The 12,740-nt window shown below is 40.3% G+C and overlaps 2 protein-coding genes across 2 annotated transcripts in view; one reads left to right on the forward strand and one right to left on the reverse strand.

The window, feature by feature from the left end:
- Positions 1-9,346, forward strand: part of LOC133596066 (NIPA-like protein 2) — a 64,026-nt gene extending 54,680 nt beyond the window's left edge. Inside the window, exons 9-11 of the mRNA XM_061948823.2 lie at positions 5,112-5,175; positions 5,251-5,348; positions 8,814-9,346. Of these exons, the coding sequence (XP_061804807.2) occupies positions 5,112-5,175; positions 5,251-5,348; positions 8,814-8,920 (269 nt within the window). The 3' untranslated portion in view covers positions 8,921-9,346. The remainder of the gene's footprint in view (positions 1-5,111; positions 5,176-5,250; positions 5,349-8,813) is intronic.
- A 114-nt stretch (positions 9,347-9,460) lies between these two features.
- pop1 (POP1 homolog, ribonuclease P/MRP subunit) overlaps positions 9,461-12,740 on the reverse strand; it is a 28,980-nt gene continuing 25,700 nt past the window's right edge. Inside the window, exon 16 of the mRNA XM_061948798.2 lies at positions 9,461-10,930. Coding sequence (XP_061804782.2) covers positions 10,303-10,930 — 628 coding nt within the window. The 3' untranslated portion in view covers positions 9,461-10,302. The remainder of the gene's footprint in view (positions 10,931-12,740) is intronic.

The following is a 12,740-nucleotide window of genomic DNA, read 5'->3' on the forward strand; positions in this document are numbered from 1 at the left end:
GCTGCAGGTGCAGGAAATGCAACATACCCTGCAGGAGCTTGTTCATGCTCAGCGCCCTTTGGGGCTGCAGGACGTGAGCAGGCCAACCACTGATTTGGGGAATGGCTCTTCGCAAGCTTTAGAGCCTGAGCTGATGGACCTTTCTGAGAGCAGCAGCTAGCTTCCAGCTGGTCTGCCAAGCGCCTCGCCCAGCTACCTCAGAGTTGACAGACGCAGGTCAGATGGTCTCCCGGTCCTCTGATGTTGTGTTTCAATCATTAAGTCAGCCAAACATGACATGAGATTACAAGGCGTCAAAAACGCGGCCCAAAGGATCACTGCACGTCCTCTTACATCTCCAGAGCAGTATTTTTCAACCTTTTTTGAGCCAAGGCACATTTTTTTGCGTTGAAAAAATGCGGAGGCACACCACCAGCAGACATCATTAAAAAACAAAACTCAGTTGACAGTAAAAAGTCGTTGTCACAATTGTTGGGTATGACTTTAAAGCATAACCAAGCGTGCATCTTGTCTCAAAGTAGGTGTACTGTCACCACGTCACATCACACCCTGACTTATTTGGAGTTTTTTGCTGTTTTCCTGTGTGTAGTGTTTTAGTTCTTGTTTTGCGCTCCTATTTTAATGGCTTTTTCTCTTTTTTGGTATTTTCCTATAGCAGTTTCATGTCTTCCTTTGAGCGATGTTTCCCGCATCTACTTTGTTTTAGCAATCAAGAAGATTTTAGTTGTTTTTATCCTTTGTGAGGACATTGTTGATTGTCGTGTCTTGTTCGGATGTACTTTGTGGACGCCGTCTTTGCTCCACAGTAAGTCTTTGCTGTCGTCCAGCATTATGTTTTTGTTTACTTTGTAGCCAGTTCAGTTTTAGTTTCATTCTGCATAGCCTTCCCTAAGCTTCAATGCCTTTTCTTAGGGGCACTCACCTTTTGTTTATTTTTGGTTTAAGCATTAGACACCTTTTTACCTGCATGCTGCCTCCCGCTGTTTCCGACATCTACAAAGCAATTAGCTACCTGCTACCACCTACTGATATGGAAGAGTATTACACAGTTACTCTGCCGAGCTCTAGACAGCACCGACACTCAACAACAACACATCATTTGCAGACTATAATTACTGGTTTGCAAAAAATATTTTTAAGGTGAAATTAGATAATCTCCCACGGCACACCAGACTGTATTCACGGCACACTAGTGGTTGAAAAACACTGCTCTAGAGCAGTGGTTCTCAACCTTTTTTCAGTGATGTACCCCCTGTGAAAATGTTTTTAATTCAAGTACCCCCTAATAAGAGCTAAGCATTTTTGGTTGAAAAAAAGAGATAAAGAAGTAAAATACAGCACTATGTCATCAGTTTCTGATTTATTAAATTGTATAACAGTGCAAAATATTGCTAATTTGTAGTGGTCTTTCTTGAACTATTGGGAAAAAAAGATAAAAAAATAACTAAAAACTTGTTGAAAAATAAACAAGTGATTCAATTATAAATAAAGATTTCTACACATAGAAGTAATCATCAACTTAAAGTGCTCTCTTTTGGGATTGTAATAGAGATCCATCTGGATTCATGAACTTAATTCTAAACATTTCTTCACAAAAAAAAAAATCTTTAACATCAATATTTATCAAATCAAATCAAATCAACTTTATTTATAGAGCACATTTAAAATTTACCACAGGGGTAGCCAAAGTGCTGTACAATGAGCAGGTTAAAAGATAAAACGAGTACCGAGCAAACACAACACAACACAAACAGAACACGATAAAAAATAAATAATTAAAATAGAATTAATAAAAACATAAAAACATAGAAACAGGATCACAGCAGGTGTATTATGGGGCGCCATTGCAGGATGGATATCACTCAGTGTTAAAAGCCATGGAATAAAAGTATGTTTTTAAGAGAGATTTAAAAACAGGAAGAGAGGAGGCTTGTCTAACACTCAGGGGTAGGTCGTTCCAGAGCTTGGGAGCAGCAACGGCGAAAGCTCTGTCACCTCTAAGCTTCAGCCTTGTGTCAGGGACCGTTTTTTGTGGAACATGTCCACAAAAAAATCTAGCTGTCAACACTGAATATTGCATTGTTGCATTTCTTTTCACAGTTCTTTTTGACAGACATTTTAGTGAGGGTCAAACCATCATGGCATGGGGGAACTCTGGGTTCATGGTAATGAATGGAATAGCCTACTTGATTTGATGTTCAGTTTATGAACTTACATTCATATTTAGTTGAAGTATTATTCAATAAATATATTTATAAAGGATTTTTGAATTGTTGCTATTTTTAGAATATTTAAAAAAAATCTCACGTACCCCTTGGCATACCTTCAAGTACCCCCAGGGGTACGCATACCCCCATTTGAGAACCACTGCTCTAGAGGACCTGTATAAGAGACACTGCAACAGGAGAGCAAACAGCATCCTCGGGGACTCATCCCACCCAGGTCACCACTGGCTTGAACTCTTTCCCTCTGGGAGGCGCTATAAGACCATCAAAGCAAGGACAAATAGACTGAAAAACAGTTTCTATCCTAGAGATGTTATTGCCCTAAACTCTGCACTTACCTGAACACTCACCACTTTATTACTTGCTTACCTCGGGTAGAGATCTGCTGTGCAATATGTTTTTAACATTTTAAATTGTTTTATTATTGTTGTTGTCTTAAGACTATTTTATGTAGGATTGTTTTAAAAGCACTGAGCTGGATTTCTGTCCAATTTCGTTGTTTCTATGCAATGACAATAAAGGTATTCTGATTCTGATGAATGCAACACACATGTCGCTGCTGGAGACTCCCATTTTGCCATTACAAGACGACTCCAAAAGAGAAGGATGGACTGGTTTGGCTATGAGAAATTCATATTATCTTCCAAGGCGTGAGGAGCTTCACATGAAGTGTTACATAAACATGAAAAAAAATTAAATTACGAAAACAGGGTCTCCTCGTTCCGCAGCCCTCCTGATGACGCAGCTGGCCAAAATCGCAGGGGTAGAAACATATGGGGTGGCCACGGCCCTCCAAGTTGGGCCTACTTTTGCTATGCCAGCAGGAGCTGTGGCAAGAGCTGGCAGGAATGCAAATCAACCTGCAGGGCAACTGATAACCGGCTCCGCCGAGCTCATCATGCCTCAGCTTTAGCGGCCAGGCTGGCGTGCACCAATTCCTTGTTGCTGCTTTAGATCGAGGGCCTGCTGCAGGATGTTGCTTCAGCAGCCCCGAGTGGTGAGATGGCTAAGATGCTTGGCACAGCGGACATGTTGCTGCGGGCAACCAGCGCACATGCTCAGGCTTTTGGTCACTCAATGGCCTCAGTGGTATGAGCAATGTTCCCTCTAATTTTAAAGTTAAAGTTAAAGTTAAAGTACCAATGATTGTCACACACACACTAGGTGTGGCGAAATTATTCTCTGCATTTGACCCATCACCCTTGATCACCCCCTGGGAGGTGAGGGGAGCAGTGGGCAGCAGCGGTGGCTGCGCCCGGGAATCATTTTGGTGATTTAACCCCCAATTCCAACCCTTGATGCTGAGTGCCAAGCAGGGAGGTAATGGGTCCCATTTTTATAGTCTTTGGTATGACTCGGCCGGGATTTGAACTCCCAACCTACCGATCTCAGGACGGACACTCTAACCACTAGGCCACTGAGTAGGTTTTCAAATGCAAAAACTCCCTGAGCATTCAGTGGAGCCCATGTGAGCAACATCAGACGTGCACATTGTGGCTACACCAGCAGCACACCTGTCCCAAACCTGACTAAATAACAACTTAAATCTCCATCCATCAATCCATTTTCTACCGCGTGTCCCTTTCGGGGTCGCGGGGGGGGGGGGGGGGGGGGGGGGTGCTGGAGCCTATCTCAGCTGCATTCGGGCGGAAGGCGGGTTACACCCTGGACAAGTCCCCATCTCATCGCAGGGCCAACACAGATAGACAGACAACATTCTCTTATTATTATAATCAAATGACAGCAGTCATTTCCATTTCTAATATAAGTGTTTAGCCCCACTTACAATGACAATAACAAAAAATATTGTTTTTCATGAACTGTGTACTTGTGTTGTTTATCTGGGTGGAGGTCCACTTTGGAAATAATTTGTACCCCTTTCAGACATTGCATTTAGTTCCCATTAAAACATTCACATGTTGCACAATGAGATGTAAGCAGGGGATCATGTGTACATTCCTGCAACTTCCGGTTTGTAAAAAATATATTTTTATTAGTATTTATTTAATATACTAACAGCATTTAATTTATAAATTAAGATTCCTAATAAATGACACTAGAATAAGCACACATTTGATTGGTAAATCATAGTGTAACGACCTGGAATGACACTTTATGTGTGGTGTTGGAGTTGTCCGACTTTTTGTGTGGCTGTAAACGCATCACTGGCTAAGTGCCATATGTGCATGTGTTGGCGCAAGTGAGAAAGAGCGAGCGGCTGCTGTTGATATAACAAAGTTGCTTTTGGTCTGGTTTGTACTGCAGAAAATTACCATTTTTGCTAGATTTTTTTTTTTTTTACTAATGTTTTGGTGATGTGTTTATTGCCGACAATAAAGAGTTTTGCTCAGTAAAGTGATGGATGGAATTCATGTCCTCAAAGCGTCTCGACAGACGTTACAATATTTGAACAATGATGACGAAAACGGTTTTCTCTGTCGTGTCCGTGTGTTGAAAATTGTTATGCGCTTATTTTTTTATTTGATTTTGTGCGCGGCATAGATTTGCCGTGCGCAGAGGACGCTTGAGCAGTGCGCAATTGCACAGGCGCGCACCTTAGAGGGAACGTCGGTCAGGAGAGCTTTTTGGTCCAGCCTGTGAGACAACTTATAGGCTCTGATTGCGCCCTTTGCAGGTGTTAATTGGCTGCTGAACAGCTCAGCCTCGAAGAGAGTGACCCATACGATTACGTGTTGACCTTTATTCATAGAACCACCATCCCATCCAAATAAATCATTAAAAATCCAAACTTTGTTTGTGGTCCTATTATTAAATATGTCCTGAAAATTCTTCTTGTAAGCATTATTTATGACCCGCCTTCCACTAAAAACTCTTTCCTGCAGGAGTTATTAATGTTGAATTTTAACGCTCCATTTTGCTTTCCAGGAATAATCTTTTACCAGGAATTTGAAGGCTTGGCATTGTTGAATATTTTCATGTTCCTCTTTGGGTGAGGACCGACTATAAAACAGCTTATGCTTATCAATAGTTCAAATGGACTAAAGTGTCCACTTTTTGTTTCTAGCTGTCTGCTGTCTTTCCTTGGAGTTTTCCTGATAGCCCGAAACAGACCGAAAGCAAAGCAACAAGACGCTAACATTATTGCCACGGATATGGTTCCAGGTGGGTTTTGTATCGTTTATTATCTCAAAGCTTTCTCTTGATTGTGTTGGCCGTGCAGAGCAGGAAGTGACAGTGGGGATGGGATTTAAGGCTCTTTGAAAGGAGCCAAAACTTGAGGAATTGTTTGTTCAAAAGACAGTGGGAGAGGTTATAAGATTTAGATCAAAATCATTCAAATTTACAATAAATACTCTATTGGTGGGAATTATTCTGAAACATTGATAATGTAATTGACAATTTTAGGGGGGCTCAAGCCCCCTAAATAATTTGGTGGTTTTTTTTTTGTTTTTTTTTACAAATACATGCCGACATATTCATTATAAAGTGGCCCAAATATGAGTTTAAATAAATAATCATATAACCTGTTATTATTCACTCAGTTTCCCCTCACTTCGTAGCGTAAGGTGGAGAGCCCCTTTAGTGTGTCGGTATCCAATCCATTCCACTTGTTCACATAGAAAATGCCCACATCACTCCAATTCCAGTCCGCATCTTCTCTGCGACCTTGCTTGCGGTCCTGCAGTGAAGCTGCACAAAACCTTGTGTGTGCAATTTTAAATAATTTAGTTTTTAAGTTTTGTGTTTCTTGTAGAATCTATATAAAGTAATATACATTAGCCTATTGTTAAAATAATGAAAAAACATCATTAAATATATTTGTTTTATTGTATTGTTACATTAATAGCTGTTGTATTATTATAGGATGGCTTGTTAAACATTTCATAGGATTTTCAGAGGGAGGAAAAACCAAGACATTTAATATAAAATGTAAAATGAATAAATACATAAAAAGAAAAAGAAAAAAAAATGGTTAAAAGCCATCGTCCCAGGGAGCATTTCATTTCGTCCCGTGCATTTTTTTTTAAATAATAATAATAACAATGAATAATTTCTAAGTCTTTGTTTGCCGTTTGTGAAGTTTTGTGCTTGCGCGTAACGTTCGCTCGCATCCTGTGCATCTCCTGGGGGCAAAGCCCCCCCTGTCCTAAAAAGCTAGTGACGCCCCTGAGTTAAGCACTACAGTAAGTCTACAAAACTACAATAAAATTAGCTCAAGGTAAAAATGTGAATGCAAAATGTTGCTGCCCGACCTGGTGTGTGTGTATACTTAACTGCTCTACAAGACTGCGGCAGAACAATGAACAAGAAATATGAATCCAAATGCTGCTACGAATACGATTCCTTTGCCTGGGCAATTTCTATTTGTTCATACAATGTCTTGCAAATGAACAGCTCCCAACTGTCAATTAATTCTCATCGTCCACTTAACACCCCTAGAACACATGTAATGCCCCTTGCGCACGGGCATTACATGTGTTCCTGATGGGATGGGATTGTTCAGTTTGATGGCATTACATGTGTTCCTGATGGGATGGGATTGTTCAGTTTGAAAGTTAGCGGTCACAAAGTTTTGCCAGGTAGGTTTTTTTCTTTAGAAAATTGGATTGTTTTTGATTGCAAAATAGGAAATGAAGTACTGTATTTTTCAGACTATAAGTCGCAGTTTTTTTCATAGTTTGGCCGGGGGTGCGACTTATACTCAGGAGCGACTTATGTGTGAAATTAACACATTACCGTAAAATATCAAATATTATTATTTAGCTCATTCACGTAAGAGACTAGACGTATAAGATTTCATGGGATTTAGTGATTAGGAGTGACAGATAGTTTGGTAAACGTATAGCATGTTCTATATGTTATAGTTGTTTGAATGACTCTTACCATAATATGTTACGTTAACATACCAGGCACATTCTCAGTTGGTTATTTATTTATCATATAACGTACACTTATTCAGCCTGTTGTTCACTATTCTTTATTTATTTTAAATTGCCTTTCAAATGTCTATTCTTGGTGTTGGGTTTTATCAAATAAATTTCCCTCAAAAATGCAACTTATACTCCAGTATATATATATTTTTTTTTTTTCCTTCTTTTTTATGCATTTTCGGCCAGTGCGTCTTATACTGCGGAGCGACTTATACTCCGAAAAACACGGTATACACACTTTCTCTTAAGGTCCCATTGACTCCCATTATAGCTGCTATTTTTAACAGACTTTAATCCTGGTATATGAACCTCTTCCCATAAAAACTAAAATAATCTAGTTTTTGCCAATTGAAAACCAAGAAAGACTCAAGACTGTTATCCACTCTGTACATTTTTTTAGAAATATTGCTTATTTTGCATTTTCCTATTAATGAAAGTTTTTCACTAACATAAAAAGTAATACATTTGATATCAATAGCTAGATCCAAAGTTGTTAAAGATTTAAAGCGTTAAAAGCAAAAAGTCCATCTTCGAAGCACTCTCCACGGTTTTAACAATTCAAATCGATCCAAACCCATTAATTTCTGTATTTGGAATCATTCCTGAAGGGATGGAACTACCTGTCGGGTGTCACAAAATAGTTGCCTTCACCACCCTCCTCGCACGCCGCCTGATATTGTTGAAGTGGAAGGAGGCTGTCCCACCCTTAGTCTCCCACTGGATAAGGGATGTACTAGCAAACCCGAAGCTCGAGAAAATAAGATACACATTACGGGGCTCTGAAAACAAGTTTTTTAAAGTGTGGAGACCTTTTTTGACTTTTTTTGACCAATCTTCTACACAAGTGCAGGAAGAGCCCTAGATATGTACCTAAATATGGCCTTGTCATGCTGCGTCTACATTACGTTTCAGTTTTCAATTACTGTGTTTTAAGTGCCTTGTACTGAACTTTATCTATTTTTATTTATTTTATTTTTTTTACTCCGGGTACTTTTGTACTCTTACTTTTGTTTTTTGTTTTTGTTTTGAGTGACAGCAGGGGTAGGGGATGAAGAGGGTTTGAATATGTTGTTAATGTGAATGTGAAATCAATAAAAAGAACTATGAAAGAAAAGAAAAACAAAAATATATACAGTACAGGCCAAAAGTTTGGACACACCTCATTCAATGCATTTTCATGACTATTTACATTGTAGATTGTCACTGAAGGCATCAAAACTATGAATGAACACATGTGGAGTTATGTACTTAACAAAAAAAGGTCAAATAACAGAAAAAATGTTTTATATTCTATTTTTTTTTAAATAGCCACCCTTTGCTCTGATCACTGCTTTGCACACTCTTGGCATTCTCTTGAGCTTCAAGGACGTAGTCACCTGAAATGGTTTTCACTCCACAGGTGTCATAGTTTTGATGCCTTCAGTGACAATCTACAATGTAAATAGTCATGAAAATGCATTGAATGAGAAGGTGTCCAAACTTTTGGCCTGTACTGTATATTTATTGCTGACACTTTGATTAGTGGAGTCCTTTTGGATCCTGTGTGTGTATAGTCACACAGGGTTAAAAGGGCCATTCAAAATATTTAACTTGCTTGCGAACGTCCTCTATCGCTCTGTCAGGTGAAATGTTTACATTTCTATGATGGAAGAGTACAACAAAGGCAAAATGAGCCGTTTCGCTTTGTTATTCACAGGAAGAAGACGCGCGGACAAAGTGCAGCCTGAGGCGAAGACTCGAATGTACGGATCACTGGCAGACAAACTCATGTGTCACAGGGCTGGGAAAACCGACGAGTCTTAGGAGGACTTTGAGGAAGTGTGTGAACATATGCAGGACCCCCAGTGCATCATTGCAAGAACTTTTCTTTCCTACTGTTTTTTGTTGTTGCAGGATTATTGGATGAACAACGCTCAAAATAAGAACTTAGTGACTTAGTATCAACTTGTTCAGGTGGAAATCTTGATGAGTCCAATGTGTGACAACTTGTACAGTAAAGGACCATGTTTAGGTCTACACATCGAATAAAAAGCACTTCTGTCCCGATGGCGAAGGAGGAGTCAAAACAAGTGTTTCGTAAAAAGCAGCATCGCTGGACCCTATGCAATACTCTAGTCTGCAGAACACCTTACCTCAAATAAACCTCAAACCAGCACATAAAAACTTACGGGGTTGCCAAGCAACCAAACCTACCAACCAAAGGACGTGAAAGCTCGAGATTTAATGTTAAAGTGCAAGTTCAGTTCACTTAAACTGCCTGTTGTGTCATTTGGTGTTTACAAGTGACAGCTTCTTCACCACTTTACACAAATGTTTTCAGTCTGGATAGAGATGCATTTGAAACATTTATTTAAACAGCCATTAGGATCAAATAATTTTACACACAAACATGATTATATAGCTATAGAGCAGTGGTTCTTAACCTGGGTTCGATGGAACCCTAGGGGTTTGGTGAGTCGGCCTCAGGGGTTCAGCGAAGGTCAAAACACACCCGACTCATCGTGTAAATACAAACTTCTCCCTATCGGCGTATTACGGATACGGCAACAGCTGACTGGTTTGCAGGTGTGTAATTTGTTGTGAGTTTATGCACTGTGTTGGTTTTGTTGTTTGAACAAGGTGATGTTCATGCACGGTTCATTTTGTGCACCAGTAAAAACAACATGGTAACACTTTAGTATGGGGAACATATTCACCATTAATTAGTTGCTTATTAACATGCAAATTAGTAACATATTGGCTCTTAACTAGTCATTATTAAGTACTTATTAATGCCTTATTCGGCATTACCTTATTCTAACCTTAACCCTAACCAAATAACTCTAAATTAAGTCTTTGTTACTTAGAATATGTTCCTCATACTAAATTGTTACCAAAAACATATGAATTTGTCTTGAATTTGAAATAAAAAAAACATTTTATTTTTCACTAAAGGAGGGTTGGGTGAATGTGCATATGAAACTGGCGGGGTTCGGTACCTCCAACAAGGTTAAGAACCACTGCGTTAGAGCATCCAGTTAACTGAAAGGAAAATGTTCAGATTAGGTTTAATCCTCTTGAGTGCTAAAATAACAAAAATAACTCTCATGCATGTCGGTCTACTGTCAACATCGTGTAGTCAAAACTTGAAGATTTGCGTAAAAACAAACCATGATACAAAAATACTGTTTTGTTCTGCATGAAGCTCAAACTTCGATGTTGACTTTAGCAAAGCGGTAGTGGAGAGACGACGGGTTGCGTAGCAGAAGTGTTCCTCGCTGTTCCAGCGGCTGACTGATGAGGGTGTGAATGAGCGCGCTGACGCTCACAAAGCCCAAAGCCTCGCCACATCCTGCTGACAGGGAGAAGTCGCCCTGGGTCACCCAGCCCAGCGTCACCCGGGAGCAGTGAGAGGTGACGTTTGGCAGCGGGTTGGGCCACACTCCTGGCACCGGGTCACAGTCCGAGGCCACGTCTCGACTCTCGGGCAGAGCAGGAGACCGAACATCCTTCTTGGTACGTTTCTTACTGCGCTTGATTGTACTTTTAAAAGTGTCCTGGTGGAGGCGCTCCTGAGGCCCGCTGCTGCCGGGACCTTTGCTGAGCAGCTTCAGGTCCTCTGATGTGGGCGCACTAACCAGCGCATGGAGGTCTGGTCGGCCCTTGGATAGCAGTGACAGACGGACCCACACCACACTCATCCCGTGTCTCGCTAGGAAAGTCAGCCTGGCCGCGTGGTCCAGAGGCGCCATTTCCCTCCCACGGCACGACCTTTGACCTTTGGATGAAGAGGGTATGCACCAAGCGGACAGCAGCCTCAGTGACTTCATGTTTCTGGGACACAAGGGGAGTTACATTTAGGACGAGCAGAACAGATCCTACACGTCTCCATCGTCCTGACAACTAGTGTCCTCTGTAGTGGACATTTATTTGCTCATTTTATCTGTTACATTTTTTGGACAACAGTAGGCCTGTTAAGCATGTCCACTGCAGAGGACACATTAATCTTCTTAAAGTCCAACACAATCCACATTTTAAATATGCATCACAATTATCGTTGCCAGCAATTACCACTACACTTCAACTTAAAAACAGCTTAAGCCCATTCCAGACTAATAATAAACAATAGGTTAGTGTTTTTTCATGCCCACGATTGTTCTCTTTGACTAACATATTTTTTGGACTATAAAGCGCACTTAAAATCCTTTCATTTTCTCAAAACTCGACAGTGCGCCTTATAACTCTGTGCACCTAATGTACGGAATCATTTTGGTTGTGCTTACCGACCTCAAAGCTATTTTATTTAGCACATGGTGAAATAAGTGTGGCCAGTAGATGGCAGTCACACAGGAGATACAGTCGTGGTCAAACGTTTACCGTATTTTTCGGAGTATAAGTCGCTCCGGAGTATAAGTCGCACCGGCCAAAAATGCATAATAAAGAAGGAAAAAAAACATAAGTCGCACTGGAGTACCGTATAAGTTGCATTTTTTGGGGAAATTTATTTGATAAAACCCAACACCAAGAATAGACATTTGAAAGGCAATTTCAAATAAGCAAAACTAAAGTGAACGTTATATGAGGCATAAATAACCAACTGAGAATGTGCCTGGTATGTTAACGTAACATATTATGGTGAGAGTCATTCAAATAACTATAACATATAGAACATGCTATGTGGGCTTTGTACCGAGGATGTCGTTGTGTCTTGTGCAGCCCTTTGAGACACTTGTGATTTAGGGCTATATAAATAAAGATTGATTGATTGATTGATACGTTTACCAAACAATCTGTCCCTCCTAATCGCTAAATCCCATGAAATCTTATACGTCTAGTCTCTTACGTGAATGAGCTAAATAATATTTGATATTTTACGGTAATGTGTTAATCATTTCACACATAAGTCACTCCTGAGTATAAGTCGCACCCCCGGCCAAACTATGAAAAAAACTGCGACTTGTAGTCCGAAAAATACGGTACATACACTTGTAAAGAACAATGTCATGGCTGACATCACATGGACAAAAATAAGACCTTCTGGAGGAAAGTTCTGTGGTCAGATGAAACAAAAAATTAGCTGTTTGGCCACAATACCCAGCAATATGTTTGGAGGAGAAAAGGTGAGGACTTTAATCCCAGGAACACCAAGCCTACCGTCAAGCATGGTGGTAGTAGTATTATGCTCTAGGCCTGTTTTGCTGCCAATGAAACTGGTGCTTTACAGAGAGTAAATGGGACAATAAAAAAATAGGATTACCTCCAAATTCTTCAGGACAACCTAAAATCATCAGCCCGGAGGTTGGGTCTTGGGCGCAGTTGGGTGTTCCAACAGGACAATGACCCCAAACACACGTCAAAAGTCTTAAAGGAATGGCTAAATCAGGCTAGAATTAAGGTTTTAGAATGGCCTTCCCAAAGTCCTGACTTTAACGTGCGGACAATGCTGAAGAAACAAGTCCATGTCAGAAAACCAACACATTTAGCTGAACTGCACCAACTTTGTCAAGAAGAGTGGTCAAAAATTCAACCAGAAGCTTGTCGATGGCTACCGAAAGTGCCTCATTGCAGTGAAACTTGCCAAGGGACATTTGGTCACATTTTCAGTAGACCCATAATAAATTCATAAAAGAACCAAACTTCATGA

Source organism: Nerophis lumbriciformis, linkage group LG04, assembly GCF_033978685.3.
Source record: "Nerophis lumbriciformis linkage group LG04, RoL_Nlum_v2.1, whole genome shotgun sequence".
Lineage (NCBI taxonomy): Eukaryota > Metazoa > Chordata > Actinopteri > Syngnathiformes > Syngnathidae > Nerophis > Nerophis lumbriciformis.